The following is a 25,311-nucleotide window of genomic DNA, read 5'->3' as shown; positions in this document are numbered from 1 at the left end:
TCCATTTTCTGATATAAACTTCAATTTATTTCTTCAGAGACTTAAGGTTCTTGTTATATAGGTCTGTCACTTGCTTAGTTAGAGTTACCCCAAGGTATTTTTTATTATTTGTGGCTATTGTAAAGGGTGATGTTTCTCTGATTTTTTTCTTAGCCCATTTATCATTTGTATATAGGAGGGCTACTGATTTTTTTGAGTTAATCTTGATACAATACTCTAATGAATAAAATGAGGGCCTGAACATAATTTTGTTGATGGATACAAAGCCAGATGTAATGCATAGCTCATGAAAGTAACAGTTCTATTATAATTGTGCTTTGGAGAGATAAAATATGATTATCATTTAAAAATCACACTGTGTTTCATATCACTACTATTGGATATGGTCTTGTTTTCCTGTGATTTCAGTTAATGGGTGAGTTTTACATGTTTTTATACATGTAAGTAAAAGAAAAGTGTCCACAGATATGTTGTCATCTTGACAGCAAAAATGAATTGATTTTCCTCATGAGTAATTACTTTCAGAACTAGAATATCTAGTGCAAAGTTTGCAAATAGAGAAAATAAATGCTTGTCTAGGATTTATTTTCACTGGCCATCAGAACTCCTGCCTTTTTCCCAGTTCCATCATCTCCCAATTCAATTCATAAACTAATATGTATTAAGGATAATGTGCCAGAAAGGGTCATTCTGTGAATGTTCTTCATTTGTGGAAATGAATTTGGTTAGACTCAAAATACTGGGAAACTGAGTTACATCATAACCTTAGTGACCATCTCCTTTTCACAGTCATTGTAGTTGGGGGTAAGATCAGCAGTTCAACTGTTGTACTACCTACAAAGACTCCTTCAAATTTAGCAAAGAAGGTAAACCATAAGAGAAATATTTCAAACTGGTATCCATTATAACATAACACCAAAACATGACGATTTTAGATTATGACAGATTGCACCGCAACAGCTCTCTGCTTGGTGTTGTAATGACTCAATTGCAAGTTTTCACTGTGTAGCAGGTTGTACACACCTTGAGGGGAGACTGTAGGACAGACTTCTCAAAGAGCACAGAACATAATGTTAAGAAGGAAAGAGCTACTGAAGACTTGAGCTTCAGACTGCCTTGTTATTGGCGAAGCATTTGACCTTTTTGCACCTCAGATTCTTGGTCTTCAGAACAAATTAGTTGAATTAGTCCAAGATGTTTTATTATGAAACTACAGATCAATGTGAGTTATAGTGAATCCTCGAAAATAACAAACAACCACAGTGTTTGGCAGATTATAATATTATACATGCAAATATATGTATATATGTGCACACACACATATATAAAATTTGCTTGGTCAAAATGTTGGAATGAGAAAATGACTATTATTAAAAATAAGAAAAAATGTTCACCAGACTGTGGATAAGATAAATCTTTATACTCTGGTAATAAGAATGTAAATTAGTACAGCCACTATAAAAAAAAAAATGGATGTTGCTCAAAAAACTGAAAAATACAACTGCCATGTGACCCAGCTAAACCAAGAGTGCCATATACTTATGTCTTCTTATTGTGGTACTATCATTCACAGTACACAGGATATATAATTAGCCTTGGTGCTCATTAACAGAGAAATAGTTAAAGAGAATGTGATATAAGCACAATGGATCAAAATCATTAAATAATGTTACTTTCACCAAAATACATAGTCCTGGAAATATATAATAGTAAGTGAAAGTGTCTAGCTACAGGAAAAAAAATGTATGTATTCTGTCACATATAGAAAAAGTAGAAGAGATAAACAAACAAGAAACAGGACATTACCTGAAAATAGAAGGCAAGCGTCTAGAGAAGGGGAAGATATTGTGATATTTTGTTTATGTTCTAACAAATAAAGCTTGTCTAGTGATTAGAGGGCGGAGCTAGCCACTAGTTCACCATAGAGGCCAGGTGGTGGTGGCTCATATCCTTAATGCCAGCACTTGGGGGGCTTACATCTTTAATCCTGGCACAGTTGCGAAGTGGAGGCAAGAATATAAGGCTAGTGGAGACAGGAGCTCCTGCCCACTGGGTCTGAGACTTTGTAGAGGTAAGAAGTTTCGAGTGGCTGCTGCTCTGCTTCTCTGATCTTTCAGCTTTCACTTTAGCTATCTGACTCCAGGTTTATATTGTTAAGACTAATTAGGATGGCACTTCAGGAAGAAGATGGAAAGGGGTGCGACAGTGAAAGAGGGGATTAGGGAGATTATACAGGATCAAAGCATAGCATGTATATGTATGGCAATGCCACAGCCAAATTCATTAATTTGTAAAAATTAATATGATTAAATAAGTATAACATAATATCAAGAGGGAATTATTGATAAATTAAAAACTAAACTAGGTGTGACGGTGACTACATGAAATTTCAGTACAAAAAGGCCTGTATTTTTTAGTAAGATGAACACTATGTAAATCATTTGAGTGAGAAATGTGCCTTTAACATTAAAAATAAAGACTTAATAAACAGGATTTTTAACTCCAATACCCTATCATCCTATGACAGGTTTGAAGAATTTATTTGTTAACTTGTACTTTGTCACACTCCAAAATATGAAAAATCAAGGTTATAACATTATGCCAAAGAGGCAGGTAGGCTAAGGTAAAGAACCACAAAAGCACTTTATATTTCTGACCACATGATACATATAGATTTTAGTTTCTTTCTCTACAGATCTCACCCTCTTATCACAGACTAATGTGGGATATGTTTATAGAAGGAACACTTTTCTCAATTGCTTTTAATGTAAACTGTCACATTATCTACTGCTAACTACACAGTCATGAGATTTATGAACTGAGTAAATTTACTGAACAAACTATTTTAGTATTTTGCGCGTCATGCACATTATTTTGGTAAATCATCATGTGATGTTCAAGTTCACCGAAAAGCTGTCTCTGAAAGCAGGGTTGCCTCCTTTCCACATCAAACTCAAGCATGGTTGTCTCAGAGTGACCTTCAAGACCCCTTATCTAGGCATGGCCTGTCTCCTCCCCCACAACATAGTGACAGAAACTGCAAAACAACCCAGACATAAAATATCATGTCTTTGAGAACAGCTAGAAAGTAAACAATTTTCAGGAGATGTTCCTATCATATTCAGTCATACAAAAGTACCCGTAGTGAGAAAGAAAAGCCCAGAGTTCAGCCATGGGTGTTCTGCCATGGGGAGCTCAGCCATAGAGAACTTCCTCTTGCCTCAGTTCTCCAGTTGTGTTCTGCTGGATGTTGTGAGCACCAAATAAATGATATCATCTTTATCTGTGTTCTTTTACTCAGAAGCCTCATATGAGGCACATTTTGCTCTAACCAGGATTCTATTGGGAACTTCAGGTTAAAGGGGACTCCTTCGTATTTTTGATAGATATTTGTATATCTCTCATTTGATAATGCCACCTTTTCCTGTTATTTGTTCTTTTCCTGAGAGGAATCTGCACTGTCCAAGACTCTATTGGGACTTCCAGCTGACTACTTTAAGGGGACTTCATCATTTAGTTTCTACTGGATATTTTGAGTACCAAGTTGATGATATTTTACTAGCTATCTAAGATTTATTTTTTATTATTTTCAATTATGTGGGGGGTAGACATATGACTGTCCAAGGAGGCTGGAGGCCTCAGATTCTTTGGAGCTGGAGTCACACACTATTGTGAGCCACCTGAAGATCAGGTCCTCTGGAAAAGGAGTAACCATCTCTCTAGTTCCCTATCTTATTTGGCTATCTATGCATCATTTATCTATCTCTACTATTTCTTCTTTTAATTTGGCTTACTCTAGACTTAATAGGCTCACTCATTCAAAACCAAAAGAAGAGCTACCATAATTCATTCTCTGGACCATATAGAGCACATGGTTTTTTTTTAAGTTTACTATAATAATCTGATGGAAGAGTCTAAGAAATGTGACTTGTTAGTCCATTAATGACATATTTTGCCAACATTCAGCAAATAAACAGATTATTTAGTTGTCATGAGAATTAAGTTTGTTGTAGCATGAATCTTAAAATGTCTTATTATTAAAAACAAGCCTGGTGCCAGGTATTGGGATAAATGCTGAAAGATCAGAGAAACAGAGCCAGCCACAGATAACCTTACCTCGCCAAATCCTCAGCCGATCTCATTTCCTCACACTGGAAGTCTCATCCGAACAGATCTCAGCTGAACTGCTGATCAAAAGTCTAAAAGCTTAACCAGGCTCTAGTTCCTGGTTTTCATGTCTCATATGTCTTTCTGCTTCCTGCCATCACTTCCTGGGATTAAAGGTGTGTGTCACAATGCCTGGCTTTTTACAGTGTGGCTTTGAACTCTTAGAGATCCAGATGGATCTCTGCCTCCAGAATGCCAGGATTAAAGGTGTGTGTGCCACCATTTTCTGGCCTCTATGTCTATCTAGAGGCTGTTCTGTTCTCTGACCCCAGATAAGTCTATTAAGGTGCACAATATATTGGGGGACACAATATATCACCACAGTATGTTAAGATAATTTTAAGCATGAAATAAATGCATTAAAGTTAATCAGAGAAATTTCATATCTTTGAGAATTTTAATGTAACATTTCATTCTATTATCCAAACTTTCTGTACACCTTTATTTCTAGAACCTAAATAGTAATAAAGATGAATAAATACTGTGCTCAATTAGTTATGAACAGAAGGAATCAAAAACTCTGAAAACACCTCTGTTTTTCTGACTTGGTATGCATCATTTTTTTTTTGCAGTAACTATTTTTTTTTTTTTTTTTTTGTTAAAGAGAGATGGAGATGAGCTTCTAAAGCAACCTAAATTTTTAAATCCTCTGCTGATAAGTACATGTAGCCAAGTCCTGGCTGCTCTACCTAGACCAGCCTTCCAGTTATCAACCAAGCTGGAATGTGTTCCTGGCAAAGAAGAAAGAAAGTCCTCGAAGCAAAAACATTTAGTTCAGCAACCATTAATTGATCATTTCTGTACTTGCGGAAGAGAACAAGTTACAGGGACGAGTTTCAAGGGACCTGGGCAATTCAGTTGGACAAGGTCAGAGGAAGGCTTCGTAAAGAACTATTTATTTATAGTCTAGAGAATCTAGTTTAGCAAGAAATGAAGTACAGAGTGTGAAGCATCTCTCCATAGAGAGCTTCTTCACAGCAAATGGTTTGATTAATTGGCTTATAATTGAAATTGAAAGAGCACAGAAAAGAAATGCGTAGAAACTTAAATTCAAAGAGAGTATGGCATGTAAATTAGCAACAAATGCCACAAAATATAACAGATAGTAATAGTAAGATGAAAATAAGGCCTAAAACTATTTGCTATGTGTGGGAGTTCATTTTTATACTTACACAAATGTAATGCTACATTGTGTCCCAATTTAGATAATATACATGTAGGAAATAATTGCTAAATTATGTATTTTGAAGCAAAATGATTAACATATGGAAAATAAGAATGGAATTAACAAGAATTATATCATACTATGTCAAAAAATCATAGTATTTTTCACATATATTTCATATAACTTTCACACAGTACAAAGTCTAAAACGCTCCTTCAAAACAAAAAGCAAAGTACAAACTGAAGAAACATGGATACACGTTCTAAAGGACTGACCAATCCTGACTCTGTGACTGACAATGCCATGTGAATATCACCCTGTGTTATATTTTACTCTTGTACAATCTAATATCTTTTCGATTTGCTTGAGCTTACTGCCTGAAAGCGGAAGGTCATTATTTGATAGAGTGCTTTGACACTATTTTAATAAATGTTTGAGAAAATTAACTGTGTTCTTTCCTTCAGTTCATGCAGCATAACTGTAAGTGTCTGTATTATTATTTTTGTTGTTTTTCAGCTCCTCTAACTGATAAGCCACCCAAGCTTCTGTATCCTGTAGAAAGTAAACTAACAATTCAGGAGACTCAACTAGGTGAGTAATTCTTCATTTCTACTTAATATGCCTTTTCTCAATATATTTCAATAGCTAAATAAGTCTAAATCACAGGCATGTTATACTATAAACTGTAAAGACCATTCCCTGCAATACATCCTTTGGAACCAAACCCTACATATAATATTTAAATGAATATTGGGAAGGAGATAGATAAGATTTTAATATTATTTTAGCATATTTTAGCCTCAAGTTGTAATGGTTGAATTGGTTTTAATATATACAGTATGGAAGTATGTGAGGAATAATACTCCAAAATACATTAAAATACAATTTTTGAAATTGAGAAAAAGTTGCAAGTTCATCAAAATTAATGTCAGTAATATAAAAAAATGTTAAAAATTTAATCCAAGCCAGATATAAGTGTCTGTGATAGAGTATTTGCTTAGCATTACAGGGCCTGAGGTTTGAGCCCTAGTACTGAATATTGCTATTTTAGAAGTATAATGCTAAATTCTCACGAGTGGTCATGTTTAAATACACATTGCAACAAATTTTGCAAACATGTATTTCTAAGAAATTGGGTAAAACTTGAAACATCTTGGGTCAAGAACAAAGAAGTTTATGATAGTAGTTAGATATAATGAAAGTTTTAACATGCTAATTATGTTTTTCATAATATATTAACAAAGTATGAGCAAGTCACATTTGATAAACAAACTAGTAGACTTGGACATGAAATTATAGATACAATACACTTGCTATAAATATGAAATTGTATATAAACTAGAATTGTAACATATTTATATTGGAAGAAGTATGAGATTTTTGCCTAATTTGGGTACATACAGTTATATCAAATCTCCTCTTAATTTATATATATATATAATATATTATTTTCATTACATTTTTATTTTATTTCAAATGTTCAATGAAGAGAAATAGGTAGATGACAGACATAGAACAAAGTTCTGTAGGAATGTATTCACTTGTAGTGATTAAGTTAAAAAGGATTTTCAAACATATAGTTCAATTGTATATTCATATTATTTAAGGAACTCTTTACATAAATAATTCAAGAATGAAAATGCACTTAATTTTGACAACTGGAAAGAATTTGTTGTCCATTTAGCTATTAATTCCTAACATGAATTTGGAAAAAAAAATGTGTATCAATTTTCTAAAGAAAGTTTAAAGATATGATGATCTTTACTAATAACACAAACACATTATGCTTCACAAAGATATGATAACGGTTTGGGAACCACTGAATTTCTTATAGTAAGAATGTTTATGCTTAGTAACTTAAAGGATGCACATATATATGGTATATACAGGTAAGGAAGTAAATATGCTGCTTTGATAGCAAATCTGAGCCTTCTGGACTAATGTTATGTTCATAAAAGTAATACAATGATTGATATTTTGAGATGGGAGACTATAGATAGTATTAAAACAATATCATAAATAAAGCAAATAAACTAAAATTTTATCTAACTCTTTGTTCGGGTTATTGTGTATTTAGTTTATTATAATTTATTGCTAGTTTAGAAATAAATCTTGAAATATGAATTCTTATGAGTGACCATGCTTAATGATATCTTATAATAACATCTAGAAATGCATGTTTCTCAGAAGTTATATACAATTCTTGGAATAAGAAGGAGGGTTTATAATAACAGTTAGTTGTAGTGAATATATCAAAATGAAATTTTGAGGTTCTAATTATATGTATTTTCTAGACAACATAATTAAGTGAATTTTAGGATTGATGCTTGCCGGTTGGGTTTTTGTTTTCATGATCCATAATTTGGAATGACTCAAATTGGTCTTTACCTCTTAACTTTCATAAATGGAATAATCTGTAAAGTTGTTTTTAATATTACTTGAGAGAAATCATAGAGACTAACCAACCATATTGAGCTGAGATGAAAAGGTCTTGTGTAATGTGGAATGTTTTCTGTTTTCACTTGAAGAAACATGGAGATACCTTTTCACAAAGCACTAACTCCTTTATTAACAATGATTGAAAAAGTGAGATTTCTTTAAACACCAATTGAATTAAAGGTATCAATCTGGAGTTTTGATTATTTTATACAATATTTTCACAATATTTACTGATTCCTATTTTCAACACATAAGATGAATCATTCACTAAATGGAGAAATGTAGCCGAAATCCTTGATTCTTTGAGTAAGAGTTTATTTGAAAGAACTGTGTTACTAGCACTGCTAATGGTTGAATAGTGGATCCAAAAGGGATATGGATGATGCATACCTGAAATTTCAGCACTCTCAAGGTAGAAGCAGAAGGATTGTGAGTTCCAGGCATGCCTGGGCTACCTAATACCGTCCACACCATCTTTGGCTACTTGGTAAACCTCTGTCTGAAAGAAAATAAGTGAAAATTGGAAAAGTATTAATAAAAGATCCCAGACACCTAAAAATACCAGTTTTTAAAATGTCTACTTAGGCTTATCATTTGTATAAAGATTTCAATTTTATTTTTTCTTGGTCAGGAAAAGCTATTCATTCCAATAGTCTGAATATATGACATTCAAATCCTAAGAAAGGGGTCTCAGTGTAATGTCATTTAGTGGTATTCAGAATTGAGTAGCCTGCATCAGTGATGAAGTATCTCTATAAGTGCCATCCTCCCTCTTAAAAGAAGTTCAGGAAACTTCTGTGCAGTGGGTAGGGGATGATGACGGGAGAGTCACTGAGCCTTGCTGGAAGCCAGCTTAGCACAAGGTTTTGTGACAGATCCTGTCTCAGTGGAACAAATTTAAGAGCGATACAGCAGGACACTTGACATCCTTTTCTGGCCTCTACACAAGATCACATTTGCACTAACAACTGCACACATTTAACACACAAACTCTCTCTCTCTCTCTCCCTCTCTCTCTGTCTCTGTCTCTCTGTCTCTGTCTCTCTCTGTGTGTCTCTCTCTGTCTCTATGTCTCTCTCTGTCTCTGTCTGTCTGTCTCTCTCTGTCTGTCTCTGTCTCTGTCTCTGTCTCTGTCTCTCTCTCTCTCTCTCTTTCTCTCTCTCTCACACACACACACACACACATAATAAGATAAAATACAGCTATGTAGCTATGTGATTCATAGATTTTCCTTTCATCTCCACATTCACTTGGCATGCCCATCTGTCCTTTTGTATGTCCTCTGTATCCTATTCTAATTTTTCATCTTCTCAAATAAAAAATGTCTGGTATTGATCGTTTGAACTGTTTCACTGTAGAAAACAAAAGGCACTAAAACCCAAAGTACTTAGTGAAAAAGTAATGAAATGTTAAGGAAATTCATATAAAATATGTAAAATGATAGGTTTGAATTGCAATCAATATGTGATGACAGCCTGGAATTTCTCCTTCAAGTGGCATCTGCATGCTATTTCTAAATGTTTAAAAAAATCGTTGTCTCTTCTAAATAACTCAGACATCAGCAAATACATGGACAGAGAATGATTGGGCAAAAGGCCCAGAAGACATACTGTAGAACTCTGAAGGTCAATCCAGGAAGTAAATCCGACTGAGTTCCTTCAGTCTGGTACAGTCCAAGGAATCAAAAGACAGACACGATTGACTTGCTGAGCTTGAGCCCTGTCATTCAGCAATCTGCCTGTACTGTATGGCCAAGCAGCCATTCTCAGAAGCTCCCAGAGTAAAGTATAGCATATTCGATTGTTACCAGAGATTCAATGAGTATAAATCCCACTTAGCTTTGAGGTAGTGTAGCACATCTTATTCACAACTCGGATTTAACAACTACAAAAGTCCTATACCGCCAATATTCCTACAAAACAATGTGATGAGAAGCCTGAGCTGAAGATCCTCACTAGATGTGCTCTGGTTTATTTTTAATAACTTATTCTCATATGTTAATTTTGTTAAGAAGCAAATATTTTGGCATATGTAACTAGGTTTTTCCAGATGTTAATATCTAAAGGAAAGCAATTGACATGGAAGCTCAGATTTCTACATAAACCTTCATAAATGGAAACATGCACTATCTCTCTCTCTATATATACATATATATAGATATAGATATATGCTTATCCATTTGAACTATAGACTAAATTTTTAAAACCACACTGGAAATTGGCATTCTTTGCCTTATTTCACCATATTATAGAGCACAAAATTTTAAATATTAAGAAAATTCAAGGAAAGTGGTCAAAACATATATAACGGATCCCAGTCAATATTCTTATAGGAAAAGTTCCTTGTCATGGAAATTACATATCAGTTTACTGGGTTGCTAATATAATTAATTACTGAAATATACTTTATTGCTATGATTTATATGGTGTAGAAATGTTATTAAATACATATGGCATATGGAATGTATTTATTAAAAATACATAGTTGAATTTTAATTGCAATAAAACACTATAGAAAAATATTATGGAGTGAAAAATAGTTTGAAATATACATTTCTTAGGCCTGTACGTATAACTGCTATTCTCTTGAAACAAAGCATCCAGACTGTACAGTTACTACTTTACTAAAATGATCATGGAAAACTTGTTTCTTTCCTTTCTAGGGTTGGAAAAATTTAATATCAATACCTTTTTAAAAAGTAAATCAGGTATTGAATTTGGTGTCCATATCTTAAAGTGGCTTAGGATACTGTTGATTTAAAAAAAAATATTGTATTACTAGAGTATGAAAGTGATGCCAGTATGATCTTCCTTCCCACAGGTAGGAACACTGACCGGGTTTTTGCTTTTCTTTCTCTATGGGGAAAAACAACAACATCCAAATTCTAAGTTTTTATAAAAATTGATGTGTTTTTCACACTTAACAAACACATGTACATTAGCGTAACTGTACTTTCTCAAATAAATATTGTTAGACATAAAAGCAAAGGTTTTACTTTAGTAGATTTGGTCCTTTCTTAATCATAACTACAGCTGACCAGAACCACAGATTCTAAATTCAAAATGCCTAATGGCCCTTGATAGTCTTTGTTTCCATCTGAAACTTCACAAGCGAGGCTTCCATCATCTACATTGCTCTCAGTACTTTTAAATCTTCCAAATTCCCACAGAATATCCCACTGAGCTCTGAGCACTCAACAGATTTTTCAGTTCAAAGTTCAAAAGCCACCACAATCATCCAAAATTCACATGGTCAGATCTGTAACAGCAATACTTCTGTTATATATATGCCTATAGATTTAATTTTGATTTCATGTTTCTTAATCACCACAACTGTCAAATTGTAGATTAACATATAGTAAGTATGTAGTTATAAAATAACAACATGCTCACTAGTCTTATTTTATAAGAGGGAGTTTAATGGACACTGTGTCATTAAACCTGATCCTTATTTTTGTCTTAGGGTTTCTACTGCTATGATAAAACACTATGGCCAAAAGATACTTGGAAAATAAAAGGTTAATTTATTCTTATAAGTCTCAGGTCACACTCCATCACTGAGGAATTCAGGGTGGGAACCTGGAGGCAGGAACTGAAACAGGGCCTGTGGAGAAATGATGCTTACTGGCTTATTTCTCATAGCTTGCTCCTCATGGCTTACCCAGCCTGCTTTGTGTATAGCACCAAGATCATCATCCCAGGGTGTCACTGCCAAGAGAGAGCTTTGGAGGAGCCTGGGAGAATTTCTAGTGGCAAATGAGAGATGGAAATGACCAAGATACATTGCATATATGTATTTAATTTTCAAAGAATAAACAAATTTTAAAATTTAGATACTATAATAATACAGTACTTCTTTAGAATAATTGTGGGTACATATTCAGATAGCACAAGAAAGGATTAGCCCATGTCCTGGCATATATTAAGTCGTTAATTAGTGTTTACTTTTAGAAGTAGAAGTATTCTCATGCAATGAGTAGAGTTCCTAAGTGCCCTTTGAACACTGGTGTTTGTCTGATCATGCTTATATTCTTCCTAGAACTCAATACTATGGCAATGTATATAAGCTTCATTGTAGGATGGATACAATTTTAGAAAATTAGGTTCCATTCTCCTCTCAAGAATATGCATGCATATTAATTGTTATACTTAAATATGCCTATAGATTTAATTTTGATTTCATGTTTCTTAATCACCACAACTGTCAAAATATAGATTAACATATAGTAAGTATGTAGTTATAAAAGAACAACGTGCTCGCTAGTCTTACTTTATAAGAGGGAGTTTAATGGACACTGTGCCATGAAAATTTGTAAATGACCAACCAATGAAAATGAAGCATTTTTAAAATTATGATTCTAAAGGAATGAAGTTCCAGTGGATTTTTTAAGACCAGAAACAGGAGACTCATTTTGCAAAACAAAGTATCAAACCATTCTTCCTGTCGTAGTCAAGCCCTTTTTAATGAAAAGACACTATTTTCCTGTGAGCAACACCACTATGAGGAAGCATTCTAAATCACTCCTAATGATCGAAGTTTACTAGCACAGAAAAATATAGCAAGTGCACAATGTTAACAAGAACTGCTCCTGTATTTGCAAAGTAAATGCCAATTTATAAGGAATAAGCTCATCAAAGGACATTCTGGTGTAGAATATTGAAAGAGATTTCAGAATAAGAGCATGCCCCATGTGACTGATGGCCATTAAAAGGACTATAAAAAGACTCACATCATTTAGAGTTTGAGTATAGAGAAAGATGTTCATCCATAAATTTCCTCTTGAATTTTGGCTAAATAAATGAGAACTCCTAAATTATATGCAGACTCTCCATGAAAAATAACTTGTGCTTGAATGTGATTATGAAAAGGGGATACCAGTATTTTACAGTATAATGTTAAAACACTTAGCATTCCAGTCAAACTTCACTCCACCAACTAAGTATGCTCCTGCAGATCTGTGGGTAAATTGAATCATCATAATTTCAAAGAAGTGCTCCCTTCATTTTTGATTGATTTCTAATTAGTAGTGGCTTAACATGTCAATTTTAAGAGTCTCTGTCCCCCAGTCTCTTTTAAGCAGCTAATGATCACTGAAAGATTTATATTCACAAGGGAAATATGCTATTTAAAGATACTCTGTGGTGAATGATTTTATATGAGAACCCTTTTGTAATTGAATAATCACGCTCATTACTTCTCTCTGTGGTAATGCAGATTTTTACACTATCATAAGATGGGGTTCATCAATTTGAAACTGCAAGTGCCATTGTCCTGGACAAAGGATCATCCACCCATCATCACCAATGAGTCCCTTTAGTTTGTCAGTATAAAAAGAAAGGAACTTTCTACCTCCTAATAGAAAGTAGTAAATTCATTCATTAGCTTTATAATAAATGATATTTCATTTTTAAAATATTGAAAAATTATATTAAAATATTGAAAAATGGTACTATAGAGTATAATATTTAAATAATAACATTTCTTGTTCAATCAGGACAAAATATACTGTTTCCATATGTAATATATTTTGCAGGCCATCCTGCTCTATTACTTGCCTCTATTTTGTTGAAATACACACCAACAGAATGACTACCCATGATACAGTTTATTATCCATAGTCATAACTCTGATGAAAGTTCTGTTTCCTTTTTACTAGCATATATTGTTATTATTTGTACAAAGTTAAGGGTTTCAGTAGGAGATTGCAATATATGCATACAATACATTTGGACATATTGTCCCAATATATTTATATTACTCTTACTTAACAGGAAAATTTTGTTTTTTTTTTTATTTTTCTCAAATTTATATGCCTCTTTTCATTATACCATTGTGGCAACCACCTCACTTTAACTTTATTTTTCTTTTGAAGATAAAAGTTTATACATTGTGATTTAACTTACAGCTTTATGAACAAACTATCACAAATATTTTCCTAAACATATGCTCCTAAACACGCCATATGTTTCCATATGTAGAATAACCATAAGGTTTTAAAACCTAAACCCCTTAGCAAAATCTTTCAAAGAGGCATCTTTCCAATTCACTATCAGAAAAACTAGAGATTTTTCAAAATAAGATATGAAAAATATATATCAGTTTATAAAGTACAGTAACAAACTCAATAACAAAAAGAAAATTAAAAGCTTAGCAGAGTTTTTATTTTTCAAAATGCACCTGTTTTGAAATAAATCGAAAGGTAACTCCACTGCACTTGAGAGCAGGAGAGAAAGCTGCGAAGTTGTTCAAGACTCTAAAGGACTCAGTCATCCCCTCTTCCTCGCACTTCTGCCCAATTACCTCCTCAAACTAGCAAAAAAACAGGAGACATTTTCACCTTCTGAATGTTCTTTTGGTTTCGAGTTTAACAGAAGCGGAAGGCCCTTTGTGGAATTGCCTGCTGAACAATTGTGATTACAGAATATTGGCAGCTCTTTGAATAGGAAGAGACCAAGGGAAGGTTTCTTGTTCACCGGAAAAAGATTTAAAAAAAAAAAAAAAACACAATGAAATTGAGCACATCAAGCCAGAAACAGAATACTCCCAGTCCTAGGCAAAACTGACATTGTTGCTACAAATATTAAGTAAGAAGTAGTGTGAAATAGCTTAGAAGTTCACAATGTATTTTTATCGTCTCTTTCTAAAAGAAAAAAAAATGTCTTGATGAACATGCATTCTCAGATGAGAATGGCATTATCTTGGCAAATTTATGGGTTTTTAATTAATTGATTTCCTGAAATACTTCCTGGAAAATGTACTACTTTGACTAAAATTACTTGCGCTAAATTTGTATTATTTTTAGGTACTCTAATTATTATTTACTACCTTTTATAAATAGTAATAATATTACCTTCAGGATTATCCACCACATACTATATTATTCAATGTATGTATATAAAAACATTATTTTATGTGTGATTATTTATAACGTCTGTTTAAAAAGAAACTTTTATTTCCTAAGAGTAATGTGTTTTCACTCCAAAGATGTTTATTAAGACTTTCTGCTAGAGAGTAGAAGTGATATTCTTATGTTTTGGAAGATAAAAGAAACAAAAATTTGATTAGGCATTTCAGTTTCAGGTGAGATTGTCTCACAGAGAACATCAATGACTGCATTTGAGAGCATGTTCAGTCAAAAGTGATTCCTGCAGCTGTGGATTTCAGGGCAAATGGGACAGGGTGTTCTTTCAGTCGCTCTTTATGTATTCAAAATGAAATAAAGGAACAAGGCAGTGTCTCAATTTCCTAGAGAACAGACAGAGTTTATTTATACCTAAAAAAAAAAAAAAAACCTACTTCAAGGAAAGGTTAACTTAGAAATCTTGTTATTTTTTTTTTTTTTCGAGACATGGTTTCTTTGTGTAGCCCTGGCTGTGCTGGAACTCACTCTGCAGACCAAGCTGGCCTCAAACTCACAGGTATCCACCTGCCTCTGCCTCCCCAGGGCTGTGTCTAAAGGTGTGTGCCACCACCGCCTGGCTATTGGCTGACTTTCATTGGCTAGCTTTGCCTTTGCCTTTTTTCTTCTCTCCTCCCTTCCCATCTGTCCCCAACCTTCCCTTCTCTTCTGCCCTCCCTTCTTCTTCTTCCCGTTCCCTTCCTTTTCTTTTCCTTTCCTTTTGCCCAGTGCTAGGCTTTCCTGAGATAGATTTGATATTGATCAGGTAAAAGGCTGATAGTTTAATTTCCCTCACTTTTCCCAAAGTGGAGTCCAAGGTTGGCTGCTTAGACTTGGATTAGAAGTGATAGGAACAAATCCTTCCTTCCCACCTCTTACAATGCATTGTTTTTTACTTCGTTGTACTGAAAGTAGGCACTGTGATCTCTCATCATATTTACTTAGATGTTCTGAAGATAGTTTGGTGTGTAAACTTTGCCTTTGTAACTTGGTGCATCTAAGGGAAGAGGTAACAGGAGGATTTTACTCAGCTCTACTGGACAATTTAAATTTGAAGTGGGACGAGTTCTGATATTTCATAGTCATTGTCATGGTCATAAGTGGCAAATCATTTAAAAACATGAGGATTGAAGATCACAAGAAGCACTGTAGCTAGCATGTTCTGTCTTTTTCCATTTCTGTAGAAAGTCATTTTTATATAGGTGGACTATTACTGTTTAGGGTGGTAAACTGATGTGGAGAGAAAATATGTTAGCTAACTTCATAATAGGAGGAAACATGGGTTTAGCAGTCTAACTCGATATAGAAATCCCAGAGGGATTGGCCTAGATTGGGTTATAGGTAGAAATTTTGGACAAATTACTATAGTGTCAGGAGTAAGATCTAGGCTTGATAACTACTGTATGCCTATATTTTGTGCAAGTATATACATGTAGGAGTATAGGGCTTGTACCAGAAGAAGGTAAGTTAAGAACCAATAATTATCACAGGATCTAGCTTTTCTTTGACATTTAGTATCTGATATACTTGTCATCTTTGATTAATCTATATCTTATTAGTTTACCTACAGAACTAAGCATATGATTCATTTTGAGCGATTTTTACTTTTCTTAGACTATAAGTCCTTTGATTCTCCCACCAACAAATTCTGACATTCTATCTTTTTGCATATGTATATGCAAATGCATGCACATGCATGTGTGTAAGTGTGGGAGCCACAGAACAACTTCAGGTGCTATTATCAAGGTGCCATCCACCATTTATTTGTGACAGGACATCAAACTAGCTTGGAGTTCACCAAGTACGGTAGGCTGGCTGACCACTGAGCCCCTGATCTCTACCTTGAATCTGTCTCCCCCAGAACTAGGATTACAAAAAAACACCGCCATGCTCATTTTTGCTGTGAATTCTGGGAATTGAAGTCATGTACTCATGTTTCTGAAGCAAGAAGTCTCCAACTGATACACCCCATCCTTGGTGGTTTATTTGTCTCAGATCCAGACCTGCACTCCTCTGATTTATCTGTTCTGTGCAGTATGCTATTCCTTTTTTTTGGGGGGGGTTCTATTTTCACTCTTTATTTGGAACAACAGGGCAACAGTAGTTTTAGATTTTTAAATGATAAACATGGTGATAAGAGTGTTGAAAATAAGTCTGGCATGAATTTGGAGAGTGAGTGATTTTCCAGTTTGGGGGTAGGAGAGAAAATGGGTGACAAGATCATCTCCAAAGGAGAAGAGAGCACATACTCAGTGAGCCACCAAGGAGTTTGCCTTCCACTCACTAAGGGCAGCAGTGCAGTGCAGTGCAGGCTAACCATACATGATCTTCCTCACAGCACATCAGAGTCTCCAATTGTCCAAAGTAATTGTCAGTACAAGAGAGAAAGCAACTCCAGACTGACTTAGCAATCAATCTGGATGACTATGAAGTATCCCCCAGTCCTGAAGTGGCAAAAATCTTCTGAGTGACTGTTGGAGCAGCGAACCATTCATGTGCTCCCAGTTATTATACCGTGCATAGAGACTGATGAGTGTCAATTCTGCCAGGCCACCACATGCTATTCCTAGAAGATCACCTGTACATTTTTTTTATTTTTTATTTTATTTTATTTTATTTTATTTTATTTTATTTTTTAGGTGTTTCAAGACAGGGTTTCTCAGTGTAGTTTTGATGCCTGTCCTGGAACTCACTCTGTAGCCCAGGCTGGACTCAAACTCACAGAGATCTGCCTGCCTCTGCCTCCCTAGTGCTGGGATTAAAGGCATGCGCCACCACTGCCCGGCTCCACCTGTACATTTATACGACATTCCCGTCATGGTTCCTGCTGCTACTGGGTTGAGGTTATCTTCTGAACCCCGTGTTTTCTCAATGATAACACCAAATGCACTATAGAGCAAAGCCAGGGAGCCTAGAATATTAGCCCAAAGTGCCCCTTTCCTAGTCACCGTATTCAAAATCTGTACATATCTTGGTTTGGACCAGGCCATGCTCTGAGTTTCCTTCAATCCTAACCGAAGACCACTCATTGCCCCAATTGCAGCCCCTGTCATGCAACATCCTCCAATGGTAGAGAAAGCTATCTCAAATCTGCCTCGAGTTTTGTTAGCTCCAGTTGGCAAAATGAATTCATTGATATCCTGAACAAGATAGCGTGGATCCACATTTAAATATGGAGACAGGGGGTTCATGCCATTTGGCAGAATGCCGGCCAAGTCAGCCTGCAAGTAACCCGCTCCTCCTGCTCCTAAGAAGCCAGTTAACCCACTGGTGGTTTTGTTGCCACTTCCCCCGCCACCCTTCATGACGCCACAGCAAACTGCGGTGGGCTTACCACCACCACCTCAGGCTAGGGTCCTGTGCTCTGCCATGGTCCCCACAGCCACAGCGGGAAGACCCACGTTGCTACTGCCACCTACACACGCTCGTAGTATGCTATTTCTTAACCTTAAACTTAATTCAGTTGCAAACCGAAAATTATATTCTTAGTTGCCAACTATAATTTGTGGAAGAAAGTGCATTTTCTGTATTATGGGAGTGGCAGAGTGTGAATCAGAGTCAACTTTATATAAGTGAGTAAAATGAGGTCAGGTATAATACTGTGATGAAAGACTGAGACCACAATGATTTTGGGGAAAATATGTCCTACATTAGGGACTTAGAATTCATTTTAACAGGATATGAGCTAAATAAAACACGTCTATGGGTAGTTTTAGACTAGTGGTCAAAGTATGATCCCTTTATTGGAAAATCCAGTGTTTATATAAGAAAATGCATGTTCTCTGTGGAGCTATCTTAAAAATAATGTAAACTAACAGTAGTACTCACAAAGACTATCATAGAATGTAAATCTACCATCATGTGTGAATCTACCATCATGCTGCAGATTGGAACATGGTACAAATTGATCTGCAATGTGTATAAGAAAACTAATATCTATCTTCTCAGAACCAAGGGGCTTAGGGAAAAAAATGAAATTAATCATGAAGGGAGAAACATTCCATCAGATGATACTAGGACCCTGGAGGTAAAATCCAGCAATCAAATGTTCTTTAGGAATCTGGCAACAGAGATACAGTTATGATTATTTTCTTCCCACACAGTTGTTAAGAAAAGTAGAAGCATCTATAAACTATTCCAGTAGACATTTTTACAAGTAATTTTAAAAACACATTTCAGAAATTAAACCAATTGACTATAAGACACACAGAATTCTTTGAATGCTATCTGTAACCCAGGCAGGCTGTGAATTTGCAGTTTTCCTGCCTTGGCCTGTCAGCTGGATTACAGGCCTGCATCACCAAAATTTCTATATAGATATGGCCTTGCTCCTGAATCCCTTTACTTGAGAAATAAAATTACCTAATTTCATTGGAAGAGCATACCAAGAAAGTAGCCAATAAGTGTCTTTACCTTATTAGTTCCAGCCTCTATGTAGTAGCTTTTATGAATTTAATGTGATCATCATTCCTCTTTTGGCAATCAGGGTAAAGGCTTGGGGTCAACAGAAATTAAAAATCCTTTATAATAGGCCTTTGGATATTTAGCCCATTTTAGCAAAAATTGAAGAGTCAATTTGTGAAATTTGCAGTTTGATTTAATAAGAAAGTCCTCTTTATAAACTGAAATAATACCAATGTCTCTATTGTGAATAGTGTGTGTTTACCTGATGCCTGGAATATAAAAGCAAGACCTTCCAGGATCAGACCATATTTTTTTTTATCTTAATAGTTTCTTTGACAGGCCTGTTAGCTCACACCATTGGTTAATCATTCCTAACCTTACTATGACCTTCACCATTCTATAAACTTACATAGTCTATGTCTGTCTTAGTTAGGATTTTATTTTATTTCTGTGAGATACCATGACCATGGCAACTCTTTTAAAGGAAAGCATTTAATTGGGGCTCGCTTATAGTTCAGAGGTTTAGTCCATTATCATTATGGTGGGAAACATGGTGGCACACAGGCAAACATGGTACTAGGGAAGGAACTTAGAGTTCTACATCTGGATCCGCAGGCATCAGGAAGAAGAACTTTGTGCCACTGAGCCTGGGCTTGAGCATATGAGACTTTAAAGCCTGCCCTCATAGTGATACACTTCCTCCAACAAGGCCACACCTACTCCAACAAGGCCATACCTTCTAATAGTGCCACTTCTTATAGGCCAAGCATTCAAGCACATGAGTCTATGGGGGCCATTTCTATTTCAAGCACCACAATACCTCTATGCCTTCCTCATTCTTGTGTACACACATTTTAACACACACCTCAGTACCACCCCTGTGATGCCTTCCCTCCTGTTTCTGTTCCCATTAGGCAGACTTAAACATTACCTGTCAAGCCCTAATAGACACCTCCCCCTCTTTCATATTCTCTCTCTCTCTCCTCTGTCTGCCTGTCTCTCTCTCTCTCTCTCTCTCTCTCTCTATATATATATATATATATATATATATATATATATATATATAGAAAATATCTAGACAGAGATAAGACAGATAAATATATAGATAGATGATAGATAGATATAGATACATTTGTGTGTATCTGTCTCTGTCTCTCTTTCTCTCATCTCTCTCTCCTTTCCTGTGTGTGTGTGTGTGTGTGTGTGTGTGTGTGTGCACATTATAACATCTCTCTCATTGCATATCATTTTCCCTTATTGTGCTTGGAATGTCTATTGAACAAATTGGAATATTATCATATTCCCAAGTCATTGAGTCAGAGAAACATATGAATGACTAGTTCATTCACTGAGTTTTAATGCTCATAAATAAAAAATAGCATTTATAACTTACTATTTTCACTAGCTGTATACTACAGAATAGTGTATACTATGGAATAATGGAGTAAAACACAATAAAACAGCTAGATTTATTTTATTTCAAGAAATGATTCAAGATTCTCCTTCATGGATGAGAGAGACAGATAGAGAAAAGCTCAGGAATCCATCTATGGAAGCCTAGCAATAAATCAAGTCCAGATTGGACAGAGGAGGAAAGATCAGCTGGATATTGAAGGTCACAATAGAGCAATAGGTTGACTTTGGAAAAATAAATAGGGGTTAAAAAAACAGTTACATTTCACAGATCAGCTAGGAACCTGGTCAAGGGTAGAAAGTTAACTGGAACCTTGAGTTTAAAGTTTAGCCTGGTAGACATCACAATCTCAGTGCGCTGAATGATAAATTGTTTTGCTAGTCCCATTTGCTACTTTGTTATTAAGTATCTACCTGGTACAAGATATGGTTAAAACTGGATAGATAAGGAAATAGGTAGACATCAGACAGACAGATGGACAGACAGTAATCCCTGCTACCCTAGAGTTGATGGCAGGAGAACCACAGGGTTAAGGACAACCTAGGCTACAGGGTGAGTTCCAGTCTAGCCTGAGTAACTTAGTGAGACTCTCTCTCAAATAAAAAGAAGGCTGTTTGTGGTTTAACATGAGCAAGTTCCTAGGTTCAATTCCAGGACTGTATAAAGTACATACATTAAGGTACAAATGGTCAGATTCCTCCTCACAAGGAATTTACATTATTATCTCAGTTGACCTTTGTACCTGTACTCCCTATTCCTCAAGAAGAAGCCATGACTTTTTGTCCTTTACACTTTCAGCCCTGATTGAATGTCAACTATCATTTAAATGAGCTTTTTAATCAGCATCTCTGGGTGCAGCTTTTCTTGATTAGTGACCCTGATTTCTCATTGATCCTGGAGAATCTTACATTTGCAAGGCATTTTTATGTGTTGTGTTATTTTGTCTTTCCAACAACCTACTGTAACACGAATTTTCATCTTCTCATATCCATATCCTTCAGTGTATATAACGCCTGCATTTTACAGACTCTGTCTAAAGTTTATGTGCTCCAATTCTTCGGACATTTCTAGAGAATAGAATATTCACTGTTGTTTTCCTTCTGTGTGTTGAGTGCCGATTGTGAGTCACCCTCTGAATTCTAAGACGGAATTGTAACAGTAAAAAAAAAATTCTCAATCCTTTTGATTTTTATTTTAGTCCATTGTTAATGGATTCTGTTGCTCATCAGATAAAACATCTAGAAATTATTCAGTTGAACACCAACTTGACCTTGAAACATTTCTATCTTAACCAGGTTGAGCTGCTAAAGCAAAGTACTTTATACAGGGAATTCATAAACATCAGAAATTTATTTTTCACCATTCTGAATGTTAGAAAGTCTAAGATCAAGGCACCAGCAGATTTCAGGCATGGTGACAGCAGCTTGTTTCATCAAGGGATACAGCCTTCTGCCTGTGTCCTCTTGTGTTCAGGGACTTACTGCAGCACTCCAGGACCTTGATAATGAGGGAATTAATCCTATTTACAGAGGTCACATCCTTAGGACTGTATCACTTTTCAATGGCTCCACCTCCTAATACTTTGGTGACTAGGTTTGAAGTCAAAACGATAAGGAGACATAAGCATTTAGATCAACAGTGTCCCAGATTGTTGTGCACTCACACCCCATCTATTCTGCTACATGTCTCTTGGATCTACTTCTGTTCATCTTTGCCTCCTATTTTCTTACTCCAATTTTTTGTACTTCTGATCTCTCAAGTACATTTTAACAGACACTTTTCTACTTACACTGATCTTGAAGCATGAAATTTCTTTTCAAGGCACTTAGGAAAATGGAAGTACTTAGAATGTTCATGAACAGAATGTCTTGTGAGCTGCAAAAGTTAATGTGAGAAAAGCTGATAGAAGAGTCAGCTCATCAGAGTTTTTTTTCTCCTTAAAAAGCAGCTAGTTATAAGCCCTTTTTAAACAGCAAGCACAAAGCAAGTGCTCCCATTTCCCTGCTTAAAATAGACAAAATAAAACTAATAATTGACTTGTCAATTTACTGTGACTATTAATTCCCTATATACAAAGATGGCATTTGTTAATTTAGGATGCACATTTTCTTTCCAAATATAATTATCTGACTATATATAGATAAGTAATTTAAAGCCAGCTAATGATTGTTTGAGCATATAAACTTAAAAACTGTGTAGACATTAGTAAATTATCCACTTAGAAAACCTGTAACAGTTGCAACAAAATTAATGTTAACTGATAAGTTAAATTGGACTTGTGATATTTTATGACATTTAGAGTATGCCTTATCCATGGCTTGTAAATATACCTTCATAGTGAAGAACTTGATAAGCTTCACATAGACATAGAAGTGCTTTGTTATGTAAATGTATGCTACATTAACCTAAGAAAGTAATTTGCAATTTTTCCTATGCCATGACATTTACTAGGTGCAAGGCTCCATTGTATCAGGAAACATCCATCGATTGTGAAAATGAGGATGGAAGCATGACCAGAGGTTGTAGCTTAGTAGGAGAGTGCTTTCTTGACATGTATGGGGCCCTAGGTTCTATTTCCAGAACTGCAAAAAAGTAAAAATAATGGCTCATATTCACAAATTAAGTCATTGACCAATAGATTCAAAATATTTGTACTTATAGCATAATAATATAATGTTGAAATCAAAATGGAAACTGACTTTATTATGTTCTGTCAGAATAATTTCCTTGCCAGGCAGCAGTAGTGCACACCTTTAATCCCAGCACTCGGGAGACAGAGGCAGGCGGATCTTTGTAAGTTCGAGGCCAGCCTGGGCTACAGATTGAGTTCCAGGAAAGGCTCCAAAGCTACACAGAGAAACCCTGACTCAAAAAACCAAAAAAAGAAAGAAAGAATAATTTCCTAGATATGAGATTAAACTATAATTCTCAATGCTCATTAGAATAATAAATTCAGTCCTCGAATGCAGAACACAATTTGTATTCAATTTGATAATCAGTCAGCTTTTGAAATAGCTTATGTATTTGTTTTAAGTACATTTGTATGTATGATACACACATGCATGTTCAAATATTTAAGCACAAGTATGCATACTAGAGTGTGTGTGTGTGCATGTTTGTGTGTGTGTGTGTGTGTGTGTGTGTGTGTGTGTGTGTGTGTGTCTGCCTGCCTGCCTGCCTGTGTATTTGGGCCAGAGGTTAATGTTGAATCTTGCTGGATCTCTGTTCACTTTATTTTCTACATCAGATTGTCTCCTTGAACCTGTAGCTCACTGATTCAGCTGGTCTAGGTAGCCAACATGCTCCATGGATCCCCTGTTCCGTCTCTAGAGCACTAGCATTACAGATGACTCAGCATAGCTACCATATTAATTACTTTTTGACTACTATAATAAAACCTCATGACCAACACAACTTAGAGAAAGAAGGGTTTATTTGAGATTTACAGTTTCAAAGGAATGAGATTCTATCACCATTATGGCAGCAAACACTAGTCATAATAGCAGGAACAAATGAGAATTCACATCTTCAACCATAAGCAGGCAACAAGAGAGAGCAATCTCAAAATGCTGCAAATCTTTATACTTTCAAAACCCACCCCCAGTGACACACTTCTTCTAGTAAGGACATCTCCAACAGCTCCCCAAACAGGGCAACCAACTGAGAATTAATCATTCGTATATCAGAGACTATGGAGGGCATTTATGATCAAACCAACATACTACCCAGCATGTAAATGGGTTCTGAGGCTACAAATACCGGTCCTCAAAATTTGTCTAGTAAAAGTGTTAATGCTACAGAGCTATCTCCTCAACCCTAATCAACTATTCTATATGTCTGTCTATCTATCTATCTATCTATCTATCTATCTATCTATCTATCTATCTACCATCTATCTGTCCATCATCTATCTTAGTATCTATCTCTTCTAATTAGATGAGTCTGATGTTTTCTTAGTAATTTTCATAATCTTTGTGCTTTATGAATGTTTTCTATGTGTATGAAGGAGTTAACATGCACATGTGGGTTATCTTATTAGTAAGATTATTAGTTTTAAGGAAGAAAGACTCTACGACTCAGACATAGTGGCTCTAAATAAGGCTCTGACAACCCTGCATAGTGGTAGCTTTTATGACACTATACTGAGGAATTAGGAGGCAGATGAAGTGAAGAGAGAAGACACTTCTCCAAACATCATGGGAATTCAACAAGAATGTGAGTCTTTTGCCCTATTCAAAAGTTATTTTGCTATCTGTATTTGGTTTCCTGTTGTTACTATAGAGAGTTTCTGTAAATTGGATAGCTTAACACAACCAAAATTTGTTATTTTATCACTCTAGAGCTCACAAATATAGACTTAAAGGCTTTGCCATCTCTGAATGGTTCTGGGGCGTTAATGTCAAAAATCCCAAAGTCTATTATAAATTCTTAGATAATATTAATTTGAATCAAATTGTTACAGGTATTCTAAGAAGATGATTTGCTAATATCTAAATTGTTTTAACAGTAAATCCCCAACAATAAGATAGCTAAGAACAGTATCTTTTACATATTCTACTACATTTATAAAAACTTATTCTTAAAGTCCATAAGGTAAGTGAATTGTTATTCATTGTTTATCAGGGTTCTCTGTCTCTGTGTGTTTGTCTGCCTGTCTGTTTAATCTGTCTGTCTTTCTGTCTCTCTATCCCTCTATTTCTGTCTCTCTGTCTCTGTCTCTGTCTCTGTCTCTGTCTCTGTCTCTCTCTCTCTCTCTCTCTCTCTCTCTGTGTGTGTTTATATGTGTGTGTGTTTCAGTGATGCTTTTACAGAAGTAATGCAGGA

The 25,311-nt window shown here is 35.3% G+C and overlaps 2 protein-coding genes across 2 annotated transcripts in view; one reads left to right on the top strand and one right to left on the bottom strand.

Moving 5' to 3' along the window:
• Nucleotides 1-25,311, top strand: part of Il1rapl1 (interleukin 1 receptor accessory protein like 1) — a 642,203-nt gene that overhangs the window by 347,183 nt on the left and 269,709 nt on the right. The window contains exon 5 of the mRNA XM_059250756.1: nt 5,849-5,923. Within this exon, the coding sequence (XP_059106739.1) occupies nt 5,849-5,923 (75 nt within the window). The remainder of the gene's footprint in view (nt 1-5,848; nt 5,924-25,311) is intronic.
• Nucleotides 17,081-17,974, bottom strand: LOC131899609 (mitochondrial import inner membrane translocase subunit Tim23-like). The gene is made up of 2 exons (XM_059251112.1): nt 17,461-17,974; nt 17,081-17,247 (listed from the first exon to the last, which is right to left on the bottom strand). The coding sequence occupies exons 1-2, from the start codon at nt 17,972-17,974 to the stop codon at nt 17,081-17,083; spliced, it is 681 nt and encodes a 226-aa protein (XP_059107095.1).

The sequence above is a fragment of the Peromyscus eremicus genome, chromosome X (genome assembly GCF_949786415.1).
Source record: "Peromyscus eremicus chromosome X, PerEre_H2_v1, whole genome shotgun sequence".
Lineage (NCBI taxonomy): Eukaryota > Metazoa > Chordata > Mammalia > Rodentia > Cricetidae > Peromyscus > Peromyscus eremicus.
Note: the sequence above shows the minus strand (reverse complement) of the source record. Positions and strands in the feature narration are given on the sequence as shown.